Source organism: Lagopus leucura, unplaced genomic scaffold (genome assembly GCF_019238085.1).
Source record: "Lagopus leucura isolate 7727_CA_CO unplaced genomic scaffold, USGS_WTPT01 Super-Scaffold_100018, whole genome shotgun sequence".
NCBI classification, from domain to species: domain Eukaryota; kingdom Metazoa; phylum Chordata; class Aves; order Galliformes; family Phasianidae; genus Lagopus; species Lagopus leucura.
The window spans coordinates 12,589,729-12,614,147 of record NW_024962272.1 but is presented as its reverse complement, the minus strand read 5'-3'; the positions used below and the strand labels follow the sequence as shown (position 1 = coordinate 12,614,147).

Genomic DNA, 24,419 nt, shown 5'->3' with positions numbered 1-24,419 from the left:
CCAGTCTTCTTTTTCCACCCATATGCTGAAGCAAAAAAATTGAGGTGAATCCATAGAAACTCTCAGTATCTTTACAGCAGACATCACAAAGTTCGAGTCAAATATATTTTCCCTTTTTTTCATCCACATCAAAGGCATGAATACAACAAGGCATTGTTAGTTGTGATGGGCAAACTGGAGAGTCTGCTGATATAACAGATCAGGTTTTTAAGGCCTTTGTCTATGCAGAGTTACAATAATGCAGAAGCCAAATTGATTAGAAAGACAGGAAAGAAGAAAAAGATGATAGAAACTGAAAGAGGGAGAGAGAGAAAAGATACGTCTCAGTAAAGTCTAAAAAGTCAATACTGTGTCTACAGATGGAGAAGTGTACATTGCTTGCCCTTTAAAAGCTTCTCCATAACTCTGTCATTAATACTGTCAAAGTTAAGAACACATTTTAATGGAGTTCAGCGGCAGTAGAACACATTCATTCACACAGCCCATAAGAAGAAATGCTATGAGACTTTAGCCTAAAATATCCAGGTAGACTGGAGATGCCTTGGCCAAGTTCTGAAGGAGGGAATGGATTTCTTTGATGTTGAGCCTCATGTGAGGTTCCCGTTGCCAACATCCCAGCATCAAGTCATACACTTCTTTGGGGCACGTGCGAGGTCGCTGAAGAACTCGGCCCTGAGTGATGCACTCAATCACCTGCAAGAGATCAGAAGGAAAGAATCAACATAGCTGTGACAACTACATAGGTCTTATCCACAGAAGAACTAGCTGCTGATGATCACATCAGCCTCACTGGTGGCAGCCAATTCTGCGAAGGACTGTATGTCCAGGTAGATGGATGGGGAGCAGGATGCGATCCTGAAAATCACTGTAAATGTATGTTACCAAAGAGCAATAACCTCACTGACATCATGCATGTCCGTCCCTTTTAGTTCTAAGGAAATGATGGTCAGGAAGCATTCCCATATCTTCTTCTGCTACCCATCTCTTTACCACACTTAATCTCAGAGGATAATTTTTCACTTTGCTCACAGAAAACATCAGCACCCCTTTGTCCCTCCTTATGCCTTTTGAACGTTGCTGCGGCTAATCTCTGGAAAGGCATTACTTTTTATTCTCAGTACATTAAGAGAGCTCCTGATTCATTACATCTATTTAATAATGCTTTTCAGTAACCACTTTTGCAATGGCATGTGTGATACTTAGCTGAAATCAGCCAAAGGCAGTAATGGAATTAACTAAGTTCCTTTTTATTACCTCATGGTCCTTCTCAAAACTGAACTATCATATACAAAACAGGAAGCTACATTCCAATCTAGTTCTGCTTGAACAAATTCCATCCACCTTGGAAGGAAAGGCTGAAAAGGAAGAAATTAAACCACAATATTTATGAAAATATAATAAATAATTGATATTAAACTTTTTGCCTGTACTAGATAAATTCACTGTTGTCTCTCTCCTATAAAAATCATAAAAAGCAAGCCTACCCACAAGCAGTTTGGAATACATTGCACATACCTCATTGTTTGAGAGCTGGTACCATGGCTGTTTGCCATAGGTAAAGATTTCCCATAATACAACTCCCAGGCTCCAGACATCACTTTCAGTGGTGAACTTCCTGTACATAATACTTTCTGGAGGCATCCAGCGAATGGGGAGCATGGTGTGACCCCCAACCTGAGGAAAAAAAAAGGAAAAAGTTAGAGATAATTCCTCCAGATCCAATCAAGGGAGAGTATTAAGATATTAAACTGGGTACATTCATTGTTTCTACTTTTCCTGTCTTTTGCCATTTGCTTCAAAGAGATTTTATTCTTAAATGGGGAGCTGTGATCCAAACTCCTCTCCTCAAATGACAGTCACTACTGTGGTAGATTTTTCAGCAGAATCTCCAAAGATACTATTTCTGAAGTACAAACTCATCTTGAAGTACAAACATTTACTTGGCAGTTCCTGACCAAGGAACTATAAATTAATTAATTTAGCCTACTTTTTCACTTCAAATTAGGTGAGATTTACTCTCCATTTTAAGACTCAGGAAACTATAAATAACCCATGCAATGAAATCTGCCCTGATGATTCTCCTACAAAATCAGTGATATCAACTGAAATCCACAATGTTGCAATGGCATGTGTGATGCTTAGCTGAAATCATCCAAAGGTAGTAATGGAATTAACTAAGTTCCTTTTCATTACCTCATGGTCCTTCTCAAAACTAAACTATCATATACAAAACAGGAAACTACATTCCAACCACAAATCAAACTGACTGAATTATGTAGTAGGATCAAAATTTACATGGTTTAATGTCTTAATTTAGATTGAAAAAAAATTGCCTGTTGGTAATCTCCAAGTTAATCAATACATCTAATTACTTTTTCCCCATTAACTACGCAGTATCACGTAGCTTTACAAAATTTTCAGTCCTTTGGATATATTCTCATCTTGTAAGACATAGAACCTTGTCCCAAATCAAGTTATGTTGAATTTCCAAGGAACTTTGTACTGAATTATTGACTTTCTGAAAATCACTTAAAGCACTTCTTTGTTTTCCAAAAATGCTTCCATAAAATGTAATCAGCTAACCTTAATTTAAATCAACAAATACAATCCTTATTTCCAATTTATAAAGGATCAATTGTTCCAAATATTTCCCATTCTGACAGGACCACATCATTAAATAAATCTACTCAAGTACTTCTAAATAGTGGTACTGTGATGTAGTTATATAAACATTCTGATAATTTTTACAATTTCCAAGGAAGTAAGAAAACAGGAAAAATTTTTCAAGGACACCAAATTTTGATCAATTATCTTTTTCCTGTGTGAAAACGTATTTACTTATGAAACCATATTTGTTCTTTCAAGGTTCTGTCAATTCAATGCATCATTTTTCCTTGTTAGATTTTTTCATATGCTGTTATAAATGACATTCTTTGTTCTTATGTTAAAACAGCAAAAGGAAAGAAGACTCAATACAAGTTCATATTATTTCTAAAACACTCAGAACATCAATTTCCAGCAATTTGTCAGTGATTCAGTGTTACTACCATATACCAAAAACATAGGCTTCTAGATCTCAGCTTTGTTGCATACGTCGCCGCAAGTCCATGCTTGCTACTGAAGCTGTAAAAACAGAAAGTCATGACAAAGCTTTCATAGACTTTCATGCCTAGTTTTAGGCACTTTTTCCTCTACCTGAGAAATCACATGAGGAGGAATACTTTTTTCTTCAGATGTTAAACAAAAGGCAGGTTCCGAAGTTCAATGTCTGATAATGTGAATCTTCTGACTCAGCACAAGCTGCTGTCTACAGATGCTAGAGCCATTCAAAATAGGCCCTACACCTGCAGCATCTGGAGTAACTTGAAAACATAGAGGTGAGCAGTCTGTTTACAGAGAATGGATATATGCTTTTAAATGCTTTTTTCGATCAGACTGATTAGTCTTTGTGATAGTTTATCCCTCTGACTGGCGGAATTCCTGTAAGACACTGGTCATAAGTATTTTTAATAATCTTTGACCAAGTTACTCAAAGATGTGGAGAGTTCAAAGTGATGCATGAAGAAAGCTCCAGTTTTCCACCTTATCATAAACTAAACTGACATGGTAACCAAACAGCTCCAAATCACCACTTTTACTACTGCCTTGAGGGACATTTCATTAGCGAGTCAGAAAAGTTAGTCCCTTTGAAACATACAGTCACATACACCCGGCCAAAGGGCAAGTGCCATTAAAAGATGATTAGTGATGAGAGGCTTTTGGTCTCATTAAATATTAAAATGGCTCTTAGGTCTGCTCATCATATAGCCTCTGTGATTGGTTGTTTTCAGCAATTTCTTTGACTCATTCCTTAAAAATTAATGAAAGCTATAAACAATAAACTAAGTCTCTCTATTTTTTCTTATTTGTCACATTCTACATTAAGAGACTTTTTAAAGAGCAATTAAAAATATCGCTCTCCAAAACTTTTCCATCATTTCCTGCTACTGAACAGCAATGTACTTGTGGTAGAGCTCTGAGCCTAGTTCCTAGTGTCATTCAGCTGCATGAATATCTCTAGAGTGATGATGAAAAATGACTACCAAATGATGGTTCTGCAATAAGCTGTAACATAACAGACTTATGTGTCTCTCTTGGTAGACCTAGTAAGACCAGCTCATCAGTACTGGTCCTCACCAGGAATTCAATTTACAGATAAGCACAAAACATAAGGCTCTTTGGTGTCTGCCCACATAGCTCTGCCTGGAGTTGTGTCCATTTCTGTTCCTGAAAGCAGAAGACTGGGAAAAACACTGTTTCAGGAATAAGAAGTTCTGAGATGTCTCCAACTCTATCATGGCCAATATCTACCATATTAAGCAAAGTTACCTCCCAAGCCTCAGACTCTTTGTGGCAATAATATTTAACTTCTTTGCAAAAGTACCAACACTATTATTATATGGGGTTCTTTTTTTTTTTTTTCTTTTTTTTTTTTTTTTCTTTTTTTTTGCCAGATTTCAGTGCAACAAAGAGAGCAAACTTGTGTAACACTGAGCAACACTTGTGGCGGTCCGAGCATCTTCTGTCTCTGGTCCAAGAACATCTTCAGCTTTAATGAAGATTTCAGCAACATCAAAAACATATATCAGGGTAAGATCAAAGGCACTATTTCTAAATGCACATTTCTTTCTCTATTAGAGATCAGTGGTTACTGAGCCAACTATTACTTGGTTGTGTTAGGTACATGCTCAAAATGAAGCACGTGCTTCAGAACCTTCTTGAACTGTAGCCTGGGGCTTGACATCGTAGTTCTCAGGCTGCCTGAAACAATTTGCCAGTCAAATGTGAGCTGCTTTTGGTACCTACCTGCACCCACAGCTGGGTCATTAATAGCAGTGAAAAGAGGCAGAGTGCCTTTTGGCTCTTGTTGCCAAACTCTCAGCACAGTTATGGGGTATTTCCCAAGAAGGATCAATGAAAGTAAGCATGAGTATACTGACTAAACTTCAATGGTTCTGAGTATTTAAAAGGGATGTTTTCTGTGTATAATAAAAAATGCAAGCATCTTACAGCATTCACTCCTGATGTTCACACTGTAATTGCAGTGCTGCTTGATACGTGAACAGCCATGTGCTAAGCAGACTACCACTGGAGGTGAACAACACCTTTATATTCAATCTAGCTATGGTTATGACGGGTTTAAATATATTACAGTTTTAACTTAACATGCTACCACTTTAAAATGTTTTCTGTAGCTACAAAAATGCTGCAAAATGACAATTTTCTGGATACTAAGGGTAAGTTTTCTTGATGCTCACCTGAAGGAAGCTGCATTTTTTGTTCATTTTTATTTAAAATTGAATGGATCCTTCCTGTGACATAAGTACGTACTTGAAAACATCAGTTTATGCAAGCAAGCCCCTATGTAGCCTTCTATTAACTTTACTAGCAATATTGGGCTGGAATCTAAGCCAGAAAGCCCACTGAATTAACTTTTGCAATATGCGGACTATCCACAGGGAGGAGACTGCTATGCTACATCAGTGAGCTATGATATTCTCTAAGGAGAAACTGCCACATTGCTCAATGCATGAGATGCTTTACTTCCAACAAAACAATGTTATTCCACTTGACATCACTTTTAGCTCTCATTTGTTTTTTAATGAACTTACACTTTGAAAGATGCCAAGTGAACATACCTTGGACATTGTTTCTGCCTATTTGCAAACATCAAGCTTCAAGGATCACCATGTCTTGAAGCTTGACACCTAAAGCTTCCACCAAAAGCTTCCACCACTTTGAAGCAGGACGCCTAAAGCTAGAGTCAGCTGAAGTTTGCTCGCTTTCTGGCTCCATAAGTTCCATATCTGGCTTTGCAAGGTTTTTGCAAGGTGTTTCTGATGCAGCAGCCTCTGTTTTAAGAAGGAAACCTCCCTATAGCATGTAACCCTGTGGAAGGTGATTTTTGTTGCCCAAGACCGTACACATCCATCCATCTCTCCATCCATCCATTTAATGTAGCCATTGATTTTCAACATAAAATTCAATGGAAACATTAAGGCACATAAATATTACTACTACATGAGCCTTTATCTGACTATCATCAAGATCAAGGTAATCAATCACTGCAATTTTTGTATGTCACGTGAAAATATATCTGTGAACATGCAGCTCCAATCACTGTTTTCACTGCCACTGCCCAGTCACTGTGGGAACACAAAGACCTCTTGCCTGACATTTGTAGAGAAATTGATTCGTTCTTTTACTGAGAACAAGAAAATGAAGCCTTGTGCTCCTGCTGGGAACAAGAGGATGTGAGTGGGACTGGGAGAAACCCATTTTTTTTTATGTGGAAGAAACAGACTGTTTCCAAATCCACAGACTGTGTTTGTGAGTACACAGATAAGATAGAAGCTAAGGACCAGGAAAGGTGCAAGAAATGTGTAAAGATGGTGTCTCTATCAATTCACAGCAGGTTCATCCCTCACTCATTCATACTTGGAAGAGAGGGAGGGATGAGTGGATGACCCACTTCTGCAAAGCATGCCAGCTGCAGCCCAGGCTTACCATAGTAACAGTGTGAGCTGTGGTGCTGAGATTGCTACATAGGGATTCATGACTCCTGAGCCATGCATCAGGATGCTTGCAGGATAATCAAAGATGAAGGTCCAACTGGTATAATCTCTCTTTCCATTAAATGATGGTGGTCATATATGAGAGGCTTCAGCTCTCTGTGAGTGCACCAGCCTCCAACTTTTGCAAGTGCTGTACAGTGTAATTATTTTTCCCTTATTTTCAATTTCCAGCTTACAGTAGTTGATTATGCTGAATTCATGCAGTAAAAAATACAGCAATCAATTGCATAGATTTGGAAACCAGACTTCGTTATTTATGTTCACCATTTGCAGATTCCCATGATTCTCTCACATAGATTCATAGAATCATAGAATCACAAGGTTGGAAAGGATCCTACAACCCACCTAGTCCAACCCAATCCAATCCTCCCATTACCACTGCTACTACAAGCACTAAACCATATCTTGTTTAGTGCTTGTAGTATCTCCTCATCCAGATGCCTCTTGAACACTGACAGGAATGGAGACTCTACCACCTCCCTGGACAGCCATTCCAGTGCCTGACCACTCTCTGAGAGAGTGTGACACTGCAGTAGTGTGTGACAGTGGCTTGTTTGTCCATTCTCTGAAAACCAGTGCTGTTTTAGCAACAATAGAAACAGTAATCTGTTTACTCGCTCAGTCTTATGAAGCTGAATGTCTAACCCTTGGGTTTCAGCCGTGACCCTGCCCAATACGCTGTTTAGCCTGACTGCTGCACACATCTCTACAGTGTCCCTCTGGTTACAAGTGGAGGGCAAGCCTTTTGCAAATCAGGATGGTTGTCATGAAAGCGACAACACCGCCCAGCATTTGCTTAAAATAACTACATGTGACAAGTACATTCCTGGTGTCCTTAACGCAGCTTGATCTTAATTTGTTAAACTGGAACCACACTGCATCATTTACTTGCTCTAATAAAGCATCCTAGAAACTTGAGACTACAGCGTTTCAAGGTAGTTTTCACATTTTGTGTTTTGGTCTTCTGAATTGTTTCCCCGTATCAGGGCTGCAATGCTATGTAACTGCAATGATATGTTCTCGGCAAAGATTAGCATGTCTTGCTGTTAAAACCAAAACCCTCTCCTCTCTTGGTGAACATCTGCTCTTTCCTCCTAATAAAATCCGGGAAAACGTTTCTCACAGCACAAGAAAAAATCAATAATTGTTATTTTCATTTCTTCTATGCCATGGCCTTACAGACAAAGTCAATGTCTCCTCTTCAACTATCATCAGTCTTGCCATACCCACTTGCAGAAAAGCAATATATTATTTTCACGATCTTGGTCTGGATGATAAGCCATACCACTGCAGCTCACGATGTTATGAATTATGAAATAACTTATGAAGATTGTATGCCAACAACTGAATATGTTTTCACTTCCATTTTTAACACTGCTTTACGTCATTTTTATTCAAGAGGGGCTCATGTCTATAGTTCTTAATTCTTCCACTGATATTGGTACAGAAAAAACAAAACAATGTCCAGAATAACATTTATTACAATGTACATTCTCTCCAGTTGTGGAACTTGAGTTCAATAATGTGTGTCAGCTTTGTGCCACTGGAGATAAAATTCTACTCGTTAGTCTCAGTGAAACTGTAAGTAGCATGGAGAAGATGTAGAAGAAACAACTGCTAGCATCCTTATGTAACATAAGAACCACAAAAAAAAGAAATTAAATTTGTAGATGGCAGGATTTGTAACAGATAAAAACAAGCACTCGGTCATGTAACAAACGGTTGCTTATGGAATTCATTGCCACAAGATACTGCAAGCAGCCAAGTTTTAGCTGGGATCAAAAAGTGATTAAGCACACGCATGGAGGATAAAATCTGACAAGGGCTATCTAACATGATGATAACATCTCTGGCCCAGAAAATGCCTGAGCAGTGGAGTGCTGGAGGCTAACAGAGTACATGAAGGAAATGTTACTACATACTTACCTTTTCTTAACCTTTTACAGGCACCTGTTACTCACACAATCCTGAAGAAGGGCCTTTTGAAAAGCAGTTGTTGTGCCCCTACATTTTCAAAATGAGGTTTTTAATCAAATGTCTCAGCAAAGCTTCAGGAGCACTAAAAATAATTATGCCAAAAGGGTGGAATGATGGAAATTAACTAGATGAAATTGCCTGTGAATGATCCATTGTATCTTATAATTCAGCTTCTTCCAAAGTCCTTTTAAAATTCTAAGTTGAAAAGATGTACAATGTCTTTCATTGTGTTTTACACACCACAGTATCATAATGGGTCAGTCAACCATAATGCATAATTAACAATGTGTAGTAGTTAAATCATTATGGGGAACTTAACCTTCCCAGAAAGTAATATGAAGTACCCTTGAGGTAAGATCAGACAAATGCTGAAGAGGGTGACATGATTCATATTTCTGATTAAAAGAAAGAAAAATTTTTGAGTCAAAGGGACAGAAAGAAAATTAACCCTGTGAAAATCTGCAGCACTCAGACATAGCAGATTACAGCTCTTGAGTGCTTCAGGATAAAGGGTCTATGAACACACACAAAAAAAATCTATTTCTTTAGATTATCATTTCTTTTACTTTCAGATAAGAATAATTTCTAGACATAAACAATAAATTATAATTGAAGTGAAATCAAAAGGAGGAATACTGTGTTAAATTAACAGGAAAGGTAACTGGTTCAGTGGACATCTGGATTCATTTCTGAAGCTGAGAATATGCGACTCTGGAGAAAAAGCAGAGAGATATAAGACTTGGAAAAGCTGGCCCGTGGAAGCAGATGGTCCATTTTTTCTAGAACAAACTTGTATTCTTTCACCTTGCCATATCAAAGTTATGCAACAGCATACTGTTACTGTTCATTCTGATGTCATGCATGACTGAAAACTCAGAATATTGAGCTCATAGGAAGTCCTGTGTTTTGCTCTAAAAATGTGGATGCTGTAACACTTGTACTTCTACCCTGGTACTAATTTGAGCACCTGAGTGTCTGCTGCTCAGAACTCTGGATGAAGAGAGATATCAGGTACCAGGAGACAGCTGAAACAGCACATTAAAATCCCCACAGGCTCTGAGGGACTCACACAATGTGTCCAAGGCAACAGTGAAACAATTTTTAATGCAATATTAATGAACAACAGCTATGATCTTTCTGATTTTCAAAGCAAACAATTATAAACATAAAATTTCACTTTTTCAATTAACCCCATGGAGTCTGGGATAGCAGGGACAAAGACATTTTAAAACCAATCTTAATGTGCAATGGAAGATGACTCTACAAGTCTCTACTATACCCAAAGTTTGTGTTGAGAAGAGATGTTAACTATCAATATCAGTGCACAGTCAACATCAATAAGTACCAAGTACATTAGTGCAGACTCTGAAAGTCAGTTTACATTCAGTATGAAATCTCTGCACCTAAAATAGTCTGAAAACTATCTCTCAAGATCAAAACCCTTTTCCATATTTTTTTCAATTTTACTGTAGGTTAATGTAATGTAATGTCTGTCTCTATTGGTCATGTCAAATTGCATCATGAGAGGTGAGGGGAGAAACAGAACTTGGTTTGTTGCTTTACCTCTCCCTTGTGAGTCACAAAAGTATTTCCGTAATGTACACCGCATGGGAGCACCATCATTCTTACTTGAAATACCTCAGATTGTCAAGTTTTTTCAGTGTTGATGAAACTCTTTTCCTGGTTGGTTAATTTACTGTATGGCCTACAAACACCAATTTAGAAAACTGTCACAGTATGTGAGGCAATTAAATGGGCAGAATCTTTAGATTCACGAATCCTAAAAATACTAATCTACTAATCTACTGAGTTCCCGTGTCTTTCCCATAGAATAAGGAAATTGTTTTGAACCATTAGTGCAAAAGGGAAGTCAGTCATTTCATGTCAGCTATTTCAGTTTGTACACAGACTATGTATATGGAGCTATGCAAGACATGTCAGATCAAATCTGCCAAGTACAACACGAAGAGAGTTCAGAGATGCACTCCAGTGGGAAGTATGAAGAAGGCAGATCTTGGCTTCATGAATTCAAAGGAAGAAAATTAACCTTAATATTTCAGAGAATTAGTAAATTCTTATTTCCTGTGCAGATCTCTGCATGCCTAAAGAGCAAGTAATCATTACCTCCATCACAATCCTGATCTGTTTTCAGGGTCCACATTGAGAATGTCTACATTAATGCTATCAGCAAGGTAGTCTATGCAGCTAGTCATCTACATCAGCAAGGATCTGAGAGAGGAAAAACTATGCTGCTGCCCAGCTAGGTGCCAATAAACAAACCAATGGCACGGGCTTTGCCATTTTCCTTCTCTTTTACAGTCTTGCCAACGCCTTTTGATTCTTTATTGTTTTCTTTCCACTAATTCTAGTTTTTAACCCCTTACTGGTACTACGGTATCACTCTATTACACAATATATAATATGATCAAACAGTACACAATCTGGTCATTAAAATTAACAATAACTGCTATTGCGAAAAAATGCTTCTTCTTATGGGATTTGAAAATTCTATGCTAATCTTACCTAATTCATATCGTGAAATATTCCTCAAGACATGCTTGAAATATTGCACAAGAGTCAATGTATAACTCAAGCAGCGATTAAAACTTTAAACTTCTAGAGCTATTAGCTCTTCTGTTTATACCTGCAGAAGGCTTAGATCCATGAATTTGATTGAGCTCTCTGACATAAAGCTTGTTAAACTGGTTCATTACTAGAGGATCTTAAGACACAGAGAAAGATCACAGTCACCCCTGAAAGGCTTTTGGACTCTACATCAGTGCTGCTGCATCTCAGGGAAGGGCCATCTGGACTTTCACACCACATTATAGATTGTACAGTGTACTCTTCACATCCTTCACCACATGCTGGTCATACATGGTCAAGGGAGAAGATATGAGTGAGAAGGAAGCTGTACCCAGCTACACCTTGCTTTTCCATCACATACACCCCATGGCAGCATTCTGGAAAATACATTCCTTAAATATGAATGTCTCAAGTTGCTAAGATGAAACTCTTTCATTAGTTTGGGCTTTTCTGAGATTGCTTACAACCCCAGTATTTTGCTCAGTGAAGGAATAATTTGCACTAGGTCTCCCATATCAGACTGTTTGAAAATATGGCACTGTAAATCACATTTAAACAAGGCTGGCATTAGACGTACTCTTGTACAGTGCCTAGGTCAATGAAATCCTGATCTGTGCATTAAGCTCCTCCACACTTTGTAATACAAGTATTATATAATAATAAACTCTTTTTAAGGCCACATGTTAAAAGTTATAAACGGGCTTTCTTTAACTTGGTTATATGATAGTGGGTTAGTGTAACCCTACTAATGTTTATGAGTCTTAGGTATTTCAAAATATTTTGCATCTGCTTCACAGGAAAATTTTTGAAATATTATTGCATAAAAAACAGAATTTCCTTTTAAAGCCATGCTACTTTCATGACATTATTTGGATATGATTAGGGTGAGCCATATAGAGTGTTATCAAGTGCAATCAATGATGTTTTTATTAAAATGTTATGCGCTTCATGCCTCCGTGCATAGTGTTCCTTGTTTTCTTGCCAGACAAACCTATTATTCTTTCTGTACATCAGACTGACACCTTGACTAATCCGAGTCCTGGCCTTTATGTATATTTCCAGTGTAATTTTCAATGGATCTTGTATCCATCAGTCTATTTTAATTTTTTGTTTCACCCTAGTATACTGAAGAGATCCTGTACCTAGAATGTAATTTCTTTTCTTTTCTTTCTTTTCTTTTCTTTTCTTTTCTTTTCTTTTCTTTTCTTTTCTTTTCCTTTATTTATCTGTTGGATAGGAGTCTCCATTCAGAAAACATGAGTCACTGAGCAAACTAGAAGGCACTCATTAACAAAAAGGAGATGCACCACTACATTCTCTCCTGATAGGATAACAGAATCACAGAATCCCAGAATGGCCAGGGTTGGAAGGGACCTCAAGGTTGGAAGGGACCTCAAGGATCATGAATTTCCAACCCCCCCTGCCACAGGCAGGGCCACCAACCTCCACATTCAATACTAGACCAGGCTGCTCAGGGCCCCATCCAGTCTGGCCTTGAACACCTCCAGGGACAGGGCATCCACAACCTCTCTGGGCAGCCTGTTCCAGCACCTCACCACTCTCTCTGTAAACAACTTCCCCCTGACATTCAAACTAAATCTTGCCTCCTTCAACTTAAAACTATTTCCTCTTGTTCTGCAGTTATCAACCCTTTCAAAGAGTTGATTCTCCTCCTGTTTGTAGGCTCCCTTTAGGTACTGAAAGGCTGCAATGAGGTCACCCCACAGCCTTCTTTTCTCCACGCTGAACAAGGCTGTCCCTCAGCCTGTCTTTATAGGGCAGCTGCCCCCCTGATCATCTTTGTGGCTCTCCTCTGGACCCTCTCCAACAGCTCCCTGTCTTTCTTGTACTGGGAGCTCCAGACCTGGACACAGTACTCTGGATGGAGCCGGACAAGAGCAGAGTAGAGAGGGACAATCACCTCCCTGTCCCTGCTGGCCACCCCTCTTCTGATGGAGCCCAGGATACCATTTGCTTTCTGAGCTGCAAGAACACACTGCTGGCTCATGTTAAGTTTTTCATCCATCAGGACCCCCACATCCTTCCCTACAGGGTCGATGTTCCTCACATCATAACAATTCTGAGTTTGGAAACCCAAAGCATTACACAGAACCCATTCTGTATGTATGCTCCAGCTTCTGAAACAAGTGTTATTATCCAAGTCTCATGTTCAATGTACGGGTTGGCTTAGTACTAGCTAGCTAATAATACTGACAAAATAGTGCCTTGCTGGCATTTTAACTCCATGTAAATATTGACATTTTAAATGAATTGTCTTCCAAGTTATTGAATTGTGGATTTGATTTGTTTTCATTAAAATGTTTAAATCTTTTGAGAACTTTGCACAGTTTTCTGCAGGAGGGACTAGGTGGTCTGCTGCTGAGAACTATGAACATTGTAGTGAGGAAATGGAATTAATACAAGTTTATGAAGACTCCATCATAAAATGTCGCTAAATGTTGATACATTACTTACATCTGGTTATATATAGGATGTCTTTTTACAATAGTAAATAGTAAATAGTGCAATAATAAATGCACTGTAGTATATTTGCTAAGGGTACTTAACTCTTAGTGAGACCTTACCATCATCATAACTTCCTGAAGGGAGATTGTGATGAGGAGAGGTTTGGTCTCTTCTCCCAGGTAACAAACAGGAAATGGTAACAAGTTGTGCCAAAAGAGATCTAGATTAGACATAAGGAAAAACATTTTTTTCTCTCAGAGAGTGGTCAGGCACTGGAATGGTCTGCTTAGGGAGGTGGTGGAGTCACCATCCCTGGCAGTATTTAAAAGGCTTCTGGATGAGGAGCTACGAGATATGGCTTAGTGCTTGTGGTAGTGATGGCATGGGAGGACGGTTAGACTAGATGACCTTGTGATTCTGATTCTATGATTCTGTTCATGATCAACACAATATCTTTGATGAAAAAGGAGAAATGGGATCCATTTTCTGTGAGAATTGTTGAGCTAGGGAAACAGTCAAGTGGGTGTTAATTATTTAAAACCATGTTTTATCAGACAAGAATTACATCTGACAATTCCTAAATGAAACTCAATCCAATTTCTTGCTCTTTAATGCAGACAGCTTCCCAACATCCATGTCCTCCCTCTGGCAGTCCTGACACAAAAATAGTAAGAAGAAATTATCTTCTTCAAGACTGTCTTATCCCTAAAGAAAGCAAGGGAAACTTCCCTGTTGAATTAACCTAAGATGATGAGCACTTGCCCAAACTAGGTCATCTTACTCTAATAGGGACTTCTTTATGCTCAGTAGGATCAGTGTAACTAAGAGGCCTCTAGTAAAAAAAAGTAACAACAGCCTTGCTCTGGAGAGCGGGGAAAAGGAAACAAGATGAGTACCAACAGAAAAGAGGATACCTAGATAAGAGGAAGAAAAGATGAACAAGAGTTTGGGGAAAAAAAAAAAAATGGTCATGACAGAAGACTAGTTCATGTGGAAATGATGTATTCCATTCCATTACAATCTATCTATTGCAGAATCACAGAATTGTAGGGGTTGGAAGAGACCTCCAGAGATCATCAAGTCCAATCCCCAAAGTGGTTGCAGTGGTTTTCATCACTCAAACAATTAGCAGCAAGCATTGTCCTGGATATAGCCCTCTTATTGTGCTCACTCCTTTTCTGGACAGGCTGAAGGTTGAAAAGTACTCTTTCAGACCCGGTCTTATATGTACCTTTCAGATCAGCATTACTACTCCACTTGTAACTAATCAGTAACAACCTCCTGCATTAGGTGACTTACAGTCAAAACACTGCCAAGTTATGAGACGCCTCAACCTTTTTCTGCTTCAGTGAAAGGAATGCAATATTCAGAATGATCACTGCTAAAAAGAATGCAATGTTCAGAATATGTGCATCATTTCATCTCTCCAGCATGTAGAACACAAAAAAAATGCAGAGTTGGTAATTTATTTTTCCTCTAGGACAGAGAGGTGGGGAATGAAATAAAGTAGAATTGGTTCCTTCTCTAAGATAACACAGAGAGCTTTCCACTGCCCTGCAGGATCCCACAGGCCCTTACCAGCAGGAGAGAAGTCCGACTTCCATGGGCTCTTGAGGGACTTCACAGTTCATGTGTGACTGTCAGAAAGTCCTCATGGAATTGGGCTTTTCAGGTGTCACTGCCATAAACAAGGCTTTCTCCTGTTTCAGGCAGTACTACCTACCAGAGTAAGCCTCCCGGCTTTCTGCAGGTGAAACTCGGAGGTCTGGGGAAAAGATGCCAAAACTTTGATTGACCCTAAGCTTCTAGGACTCTTGGGATTGTATCTGCTACCATGTGGAGTTGCTCCCACCAAAATAGTTATTCTATTTGCATTCTATCTTGTGGCAAAACTTTTGTCTATTCTTTCTTTGCATCAGGAATTTTATTTTTGAAATCTAACACTCGGACAATGGTCTTTCATCATTACTAGCCATTAACTTATTCTCATTTTAAGTTGTAATACACAACCAGGAATGTCTGTATCTACTAATATCTTTATTATTTCTGTCCAGGATTAGCATTCTGTGATCATGTTCCATCACTGTGCATGAAACCATTTATTTTTGGCTAGGCAAGGCCAGGCCTTGGAAGACACGATGTTCTCAAAGGACAAGAGAAGAAATATACACCTGCTGCACTGGGATAGGTACTGATCTCTGTAAGGTATTTGCCAAAATTTGTTTCCAGAATGCTTCATTTTAACATGTTAAAATCACAGAAACGCCTTATCATTAGTATTGCCAAGACTGTTAATATTTTAAAAATTAAACATTTAATATTTTAATGGTAACCTCAGTGCTACAAAATACAATCACTGGTAATTTTGAGAAGAATGGGTATTATGTACACAGAGAAAGAGAAAAATGCACTTAGATGAAATATAGGGCTGTATCTCTGAGTGTGAACTGAGTTGTAGAATTCAACCTTTTTCTACTATTCCAAAGAAAATAAAAATGTTTTTATATCGTGCATTGGTATCCAGAAGTAATCCATGTGGAAATGGGCCCTAGAATTTTTAGTTCTATATTCCCATACTGTCTCTCAGCACTGGACAGAAAAGGATCTGTTTGTGCATGTCCAGAGGAGAGCCACAAAAGTGATCCACAGCATGGAACATTTCCCCTGTGAAGCCAGGCTGAGAGAGAGCTGGGGCTGTTCAGCCTGGAGAAGAGAAGGCTCCGAGTTGACCTCATAGCAGCCTTTCAGTATCTAAGGAGGAGGCACAAAAAGGAAGGGGGCACTCTTTAGCAGAGTCTTTTGTGACAGGATAAGGGAAATGATTTCAAACAAAAAGAGGGGAGATTCAGATTGGATGTAAGGAAGAAGTCTTTACAGTGAAGTTGGTGAAGCACTGGAACAGGTTGTCTGGAGAGATGGTGGATGCTTTGTCCTTGGAGACACTGAAGGCTGGGCTGGGCTGGTTTCATCAGCCTGATCTCCTGTGACTGACTGACCCACTTGGTGGATGTGGGAAAGGCTGTTAACATAGTCTATCTAGACTTCAGCCAAAGCCTTTTACACTGGACCTCACATTATTCTCCTGTAGAAGCTGACAGCCCACGGCTTGCACAGATTCACTCTTCGCTGGGTAAAGAACTAGTTGGGTGGCTGGACCCAGAGAGTGGTGGTGAATGGAGTTAAGTCACATGGAGACTAGTCTATGAGTGATGTTCCCCATTAGTCAGTACTGGGACCTGTGCTGTCAATATCTTTATTGATGAGGGGATTGATTGCACCCTCAGTAAGTCTGCAGATTACTCCAAGCAGGGAGGAAATGTCAGTCTGCCTGAGGGTAAGGTGCTACAGACATCTGGATAGGCTGGATTGCTGGGCTCAGGCCAATGAGATGAAGTTCAACAGGTCCAAATGCCAGTCCCTTTGACCACAACCTCAGGCAGTGCTACAGGCTTGGGGCAATGTGTGGAAGAAATGGACCTGGGGGTACTGGTAGATGCTCAGCTGAACACGAGCCAGCAGTATGCCCAGGTGGCCAAGAAGGCCAGTGATATCCTGGCTTCTATCAGAAATAGTATTGCCAGAAGGAGCATGGAGGTGATCTCCCTCTGTTCACAGCTCTGGTGAGGCTGCACCTTGAGTACTGTGTTTACTTTTGGGTCCCCCACTACAAGAAGGTCCTGAAACATGTCCAGAGAAGGGCAACAAAACTGGTGAGTCATCTGGAACACAAGTCTTCTGAGGAGCAGCTGAGGGAAGTGGGATTGTATAGTCTGGAGAAGAGGAGGCTCAGAAGGAGACCTTATAGCTTTAGAAATAGGACCAGAGGAAATGGCCTTAAGTTGCACTGGGAGGTTCAGGTTGGATGTTAGCAAAAATTTCTTTGAAAGAGTGGTCAAGCATTGGAATGCGCTGCCCAGGGAGGTGGTGGAGTTACCATCCAACCTGGTCTTGAACTTCTCCAAGAAAGGGACATCCACAGCTTCTCTGGGCAGCCTGTGCTCAATACAGGAAGAATTTCTCATAATGCAGAATTTCTTCCTCATATTTAATCTAAACCTACCTTCTATTCGTTTAAAATAATTACATCATGCCCTATAAGTATACTCCCTGAAAAAGGGTCCCTCCACAGCTTTCCTGTAGGCTCCCTTTATGTACTGAAAGGTCGCAAAGAAGTCTCCCCAGATTCTCTTCTCCAGGTTGATCAAGTCCAGCTCCCACTACCTGTCATCACAGCAGAGGTACTCCAACCCTCTGATCATCTTTATGGTGCTTCTCTGGACACACTTCAGCAGCTCCACATCCTTCTTGTGCTGGGGTCCCAGACCTGGATGCCATGCTTCAGACGGGGCCTCGTAAGGGCATAGCAGAGCAGAACTATCACCTCCCTTGCCATGATGTTCACACTTCCTTTGATACATTCTGATTCAGAAGTATCATAAGAAGAACAGTGACATCAAAACTCAACAAGGCAGCCTCCTGAAATTTTCCTTTCCAAGAAATCCAAACTGGTTTACACAAAATCTTCTTTAGATTACTTGCAGTCATCTTATTAATCTACTCAAAAGAACAAGAGTGGTCGTTCTGTTCTTTGTGAGAACTACTGATGTACTGTACTCAAAATCCTCCATCAGGCACTGAGGATTTTCACAAAACGGTACTGCTCAGATGGAGAAAAACTGAAGTGAAAGATTTTACTCTTTTTCAGCAAAACAAACCAGCCAGATGCTCCCAAAAGATTTCACAAAAGACGGAAATTTAAAACAAAATGTACTCAAGACAATTAAAAATAAAATGTGATTGACGTTCAGCACATTCTACAGCAATTTTTTTATACCATGCATCTTTGAAACTGACTGTGAAGGGAAGATCTACAAAAGTCTGCTAGGAAAAAATCAGTGTCCACAGCCAGATGCCCCAAGAGGTAGAAGAAAACACTGTGCTTTTGCAGGGCATCTTCCAGCGAACAGTGGCACCTGCTTGAGTATGAGGCAGCCCATACAGGGAACTTCATTGTATTTCAAGCTTTGGCCGTGGCATGATGGCTGGAAAGGGCATGAGAAGCATGTCCCAGCACTACTCTGAATAATTTCCAGTGTCACCTCCAGAAAGAATGCAGTCCTGCAAGAATTGCTCTCCTGCCTAAAACTGCTCAATTTATTCATAGCTAAAATACTGAAAATCTGTGCTGAGAAAAGCCTTGTTTTACGGAGATTCATAGGAAAACAATGCTTCAAACAAAATCAATAAAGCATGACTTAAAACAATTGGATACCATATAAAGCACTAAAACACTAAAGAGAGCAAACATATATTGGTAAGAGGATGGATTATCTAACACACAAAACAAATATAAGCAACAACAAAATTAACAATAATTAATAGGCAAATCTTTCTGAATTCACCTGGAAAGGGACATGCTGGGTAGGAATGATCAGCACTTAATAAAAGAAATCAGTATCTGAAATAACACCAATATTTTACTAAGATACCTAGATTGTTTCTCTGCTAGAAATTAAGCATGTGAGCATATATGCATTATTAATCCATCTGAAACCCTCTTGCTGTCACATTGCACTGTTTATTCAGAAACATTACAAAACATTTATAAATCCTGTACAGCTGAAAAAAAAAAAAAAAAAAGCAGCTCTGACTGATGAGTAGTCAACCTACGACAAAATACTGTATTCACTTAGCAGAGAAAACTAAAATAAGCACACACCTATAAGAACAAAACAAGCAAAAAAACCCCACCAAAACCAGATTTGGCCTAGAAATTAATAAAAACACCAGTCCAACATAAACTTGATGCTCTACAGGAGGAGAAAGCATGTCTCCTGGTATTGCAACCTGAGTCTACTAGAGTCCTCTCTTCTGTTGCTGTGACCTCCTAGCTGCATCTTTTCTAAAAGACATGTTCTGCCATGTGCTGCAAGCTAAGTGGCAGCAGAAAAAATCTCTTTCTCTTTATCTGATTTAATTTTCCCATCTCTTTCCCCCCTCTCTTGTTTTCCACTTGAATGCCACGATATCTGACTCATTATCAGATGCAAAAAAAATTGAGAAGGTCTTCATAATTTTTATCCCTGCTTTTGGCCAACAGAAAATTAGGGACTTTCCAATTTCTTTCTTTTCCAATTTCAATATTTAGCTTGCAGGGTGTGAAAACTCATCTGTAAGAGCAGGTGCATGACTTCTATGGTACCATCCCTTGGTAGTCATGCCGCCATTCAAGCAAACCATTCAAGCAAGGGGCAGTTGCCCTTCAGCTCCTTCCAGCTGCAGCCAAATGCCTGCCACTCCATTTTCCCTGGGTCTACAGAGCAGCCAGGACACCCCTACCACCGCTAATTACTGCAAGCACTGCCTGACACAGCAGACCTGGCCTTGCATACTAATTGGTGCATTTAATGACTTTCTCTTGCTTTCCGTCCTGTCTGCTCCTGAGCTGCTGGCTGGGAACAGAAGAGTCTAGCTGCCATGGAAACTGAGCATCCAAACACCAAGAACCTTCCTACCAAACTTTTGAGTGGTGAGGCTCAGGAATTGGATGGTTGGATGGATAGTTGAGTTGCTATAAAGGCAGAGAAGTGGGAAGGAGTGATGCTGACTTTGGTGGGAATAAGACTGGAAAAGTAAGACTGTTCTGCAAAATGAGTAGGGTAAAATTACAATGAGCATAAGAAGGCAGTCACTTAGGGCAACAGATTAATCTTCTATCACAAATATTCTTCATCAAACCTTTCAAATCCACTTACAGTCGGGATCAAACACTCCAAATTTGTGCACAGGCCACATCATCAGAGGGGTTTTGAAAAATTGCATAATCACTTTCATATTTGAAGGACTGCTTGTAGCCAGCAAAATGCTGATTGTGCAAAAACTTAAGGAAGTCCCAGGCCTTTCAAAGCACAAGTTGACAGAGGATAAATCCCTGCCTAGGCAGTATAGCTGCAATCCCATGTGCAGCCTTGCAGTCTTGATTTCCCAGGCTAGCAACAAAAGTGCAGATGAACAGAAACGCAGTCTTTGGGGTATTCTGTGTGCAATGATGCTTTTCTCTGGGCAGGCGCTTACGCCATCAGTAACAACTAACCTTTGTACAAATCTTAGTAAGTATAGATAGATAGCAAATATATACTTTTATCTCAGATAGGATGACCATCCTTGAAACTGCTAAAGTGATGAAGTAGAGAAACTCTTATTCACAGTGTGACAACTATACCTGCATCTGAAGATAGAAGCATCATGAAAAAACATGTAGATAATTAGCATGTCTATCTAGCCTGCAGGCAGGGAGATCAGCCCTATTTTTAACTGAACAGTTGTGGACCAGAGTAGTGTTCAAGTGACAAAAGTATGTATAAAAAAGTGTCATGAACATCCCGGTGTGTACTAGCTTTGTGGAAGACATCTGGCACCCAAAACTTCCACAGATTGGCAATAATTCAACAACTGTGTTGTCAACAACTGTCTGTGTGTGTGAGATTGGCTTACTGCATATGGGGTAATGAATCTGCCTTTTGGACAACACCTAGTTCAGCTCCAGTACTGTGCTCAAAAATATTCCAGATCCTCATTTCTAGCTGTCTGACAAAGGAAACTACAACTTTTGTCCTCAGTTCTGCCTCCTGAGGATTCCTGGACATATAAGAGGGATAAGAAGAATGCACACTAAAATCTGATTTAGTGCCCAAATCTCAGACTTTGAAGACCCTCACTTACTCCCAGATTACACTTACGCTTTAAGGCCAGCAACAGAGTATCTCCTCGGAAATCAATTTGTTCTAAGCAAAGTTCCCCATGATACACATATAATTTATTCATGCATGGAGTCCTCAGAGGTCAATAAAACTGGAGTGCTTCCAAAAATACACAAACAAACAAAGCGGGGGAGAAAAAATAAAAATAATTAAAAAAAACACCACAAACTTCTGTTCTTTTAGTAGAACACATAACATTTTAGACTGGCTCAGTGCTTTTCTATGGACTAGACAGAGCTGATTATGTCCAAGGAGACCCTCTCACATGCAAAGGACATTACAGTGTCTATCCCAGCAAACTGAACGACCAGCTTAATGCTGGGTATTTAGTTCAGGTCCAAGTCAGAATGCACCTGCCAGGAAGAAGCAAAGGCCCTGGTTAGCATCCTGGGAGTCGGGGAGATCTACTGCAGTGTAGGCTGGGGAACACAGTAAAACAGGTGTTGAGCTTGACGACTAAGGACAGTCCAACCTGCTTCCCATAACTCCTTTTTAGCAAAAGGAGATGCCTGCTTGGATTTTCACTCTCTAGATACTGTGTTTATGTTGTATTGTGCCTGATCTTGCAGTTATGAAGCCAACATTCCCTGTGCCTTGAAAGGACTGGCCAATTATAAATTTTGATACATAAGCTCTATCACATATGAATTGCTTCTACAGCACAAATAGGTACATAAAAGATCAGGAAATGCAGAAATTAAAGGTGCTTGTAAGCCACTTGAATGAATGCAATGCAACCTAAGAGGGAAAACTGTTTTACAGAGTTTGCACTTTATGTGTAATTGTCCTCTCTCAATAAATCAAGTGAAAGTGATTTTACTAAATAAGAAATAACATTTGAAACAAAAAGTGCTAGAGGATTACAGAAAGGGAAAAACATTTTTTTTTCGAGGAAGAAGGAAAAGTTGCTGGCTAATATTATCAGGACCAATCAGCATCCACCAAAATCTGAAAGTATGTAGGTGGGAAACTGCAGGTGTATGACTATCATTAGAAACAGCAACTATGCAAGAGAACTGATGCACTGCACATGGATAAAAACAGTCTGTTGAAGATTCTTTGAGTGGAGTGGAAAACAAAAGCTTCTTTTGAATAGGTTCCTACTCTCCCAGCCTAGGAGCAGCCTACAGGGGAGTGAGGATGCATTTTGACAAATATGATCCGACACAATACACGTAGATTTCCAAAAAAGCTTTGATTAGGCTTTACACCATAGATTATTAAAGAAATTAAGCTGCTAAAGGGTTTAGGGAATGCCTTTTTATAGACTGAAGACTGGTTAAAGGATAAAAAGAGAGTAGAACTCGACCATCGTTTCTCAGTGTAAAGAGGAGGTAGCACTAATTCTCCTCCCGATGTCAGCAGCATGACCAGTCAAGTTCAACAGCTTTTTCAATTGGCTGGGTATGGAAGGGTACTTCCAATTAGTCTGTGTTTGTGGATGATACTAAGCTCTCAGAAAGCTTTTGTGGGAATGATCTCACAGAACACAGGGAATAGGAAACAGGTGAGCTTCAATGTGGATAACTACCTGTATGGTAAATTGGTGTGATAACCTAGTAACACGTTTGTTCTCAGAACTACAAGCTACAGTGCAGATTGGAGATCTTGGAGTCATCTCTGACACCAACAATTTAGTAAGCAGTGGACATTTGAGCATCATCAACACAAGTATAAGACACAATTCAGCTGTGAGCAGTTCTGGTCTCTGCAGCACAGAAAGAATGCAAGTAGTTGGAAAGATGCAGAAAAGGGAACAAAAATGTCCATAAACAGATAGGAACTGGCAGGAATGTACCTGACATCCCTAGTCCTAATCCCTGCTGGCTGTGCTTCTTTTGATGTAGCCCATGATACATTTGGCTTTCTGGGCTGTGAGGGCACACTGTGGGCTCTGGATTCTGAAACAGTGTAATAAAATGCTCACAAAAATTGCTGGGACTAACATACTTTCCCTAAATAACATATCCTACAATGATGTCATAGAGTTACTAGGGTAGGTAGACTTTGTCCTGTATTCTCATGATTCCCACAGCATCTTTCTTATATTAAACAATGATATAGAAAACAATCAGTTAAGGGTTTAGGATTTTTGAGTTCAGAAAATGAAATACTATCACAGCTTAGTACCTGAGAAAAAAAAAACAAAACAAAACTCTAATTTTCATAGTCAATCAGTGAAGCACCTGTAAGAAATAAATGCGTGCTTAAGGAATTGCTTGGTATTTTCATTCTGCAACAGTTCAGACCGGGGAACATCTTGGAGCGTTTCTGTAGTCAACCCAGAAGCCATATCTTAACTCCTCATTTCGATGAGTAAACTTGGGTTCTAAGATGAAGACAATACACAGGAAAACTACTCTTCAGAATCTTCCCTTTCGAGTATCACTTTGGAAGAGGGAACAGATAGCTTACAAGCAAATGTAATTTACACTTAAGAACAGGTCCAGTCACATTTTTGAAAGGCTGAATCATTTTAATTACATGACTTGATAATATTGTTTGACAGGATCTATGTTTAATTCTGAATATTTGCTGGACTGTGCTCAGGAAATGAGGGAACTTTTTAATATTTCTACTTAATCTCATAACTCAGTGTGTGTCCACCTGCTTAGCTTCTTCCACATCTAATTTTATGCAAACACAACAGTTCAGCAATAGGATGATTCAGATCAGCAGGAGAGCTAGCTGGTTCCTAAGATATGATAGTGACCAGGCTATCTCTGAACTGCTATATGTAGAATGGATCAGCACTGACAGCAACTGTTGGCACAGTGATTACAGTAAATATAATCACATTGCCTCTTCCTCTCATGACTTCTGTAAGAAAACAGGCATACATCTCATTTTGCTACATGTGGGATCCTCAGGAGAAGGATAAGCTGCTTTGGTAGGTATACAACAGGAGAGCTGTGGTGGAAAGGAAGATAGTTAACATTCCCTCGTGATATAGGAGCCTGGTCTCTGCAGCACAGAAGGAATGCAAGTAGTTGGAAAGACACAAAAAAGGGGAACA

General features: G+C 39.6%; 1 protein-coding gene across 3 annotated transcripts in view; it reads right to left on the bottom strand.

Moving 5' to 3' along the window:
* Window positions 1-217: 217 nt before the first annotated feature.
* NTRK2 (neurotrophic receptor tyrosine kinase 2) overlaps window positions 218-24,419 on the bottom strand; it is a 200,580-nt gene continuing 176,378 nt past the window's right edge. For all 3 annotated transcript variants that reach the window (XM_042877533.1, XM_042877531.1, XM_042877532.1), the window contains 2 exons: window positions 1,516-1,674; window positions 218-693 (listed from right to left, as the gene is read on the bottom strand). In XM_042877533.1, the coding sequence (XP_042733467.1) occupies window positions 508-693; window positions 1,516-1,674 (345 nt within the window). In that variant the 3' untranslated portion in view covers window positions 218-507. The remainder of the gene's footprint in view (window positions 694-1,515; window positions 1,675-24,419) is intronic.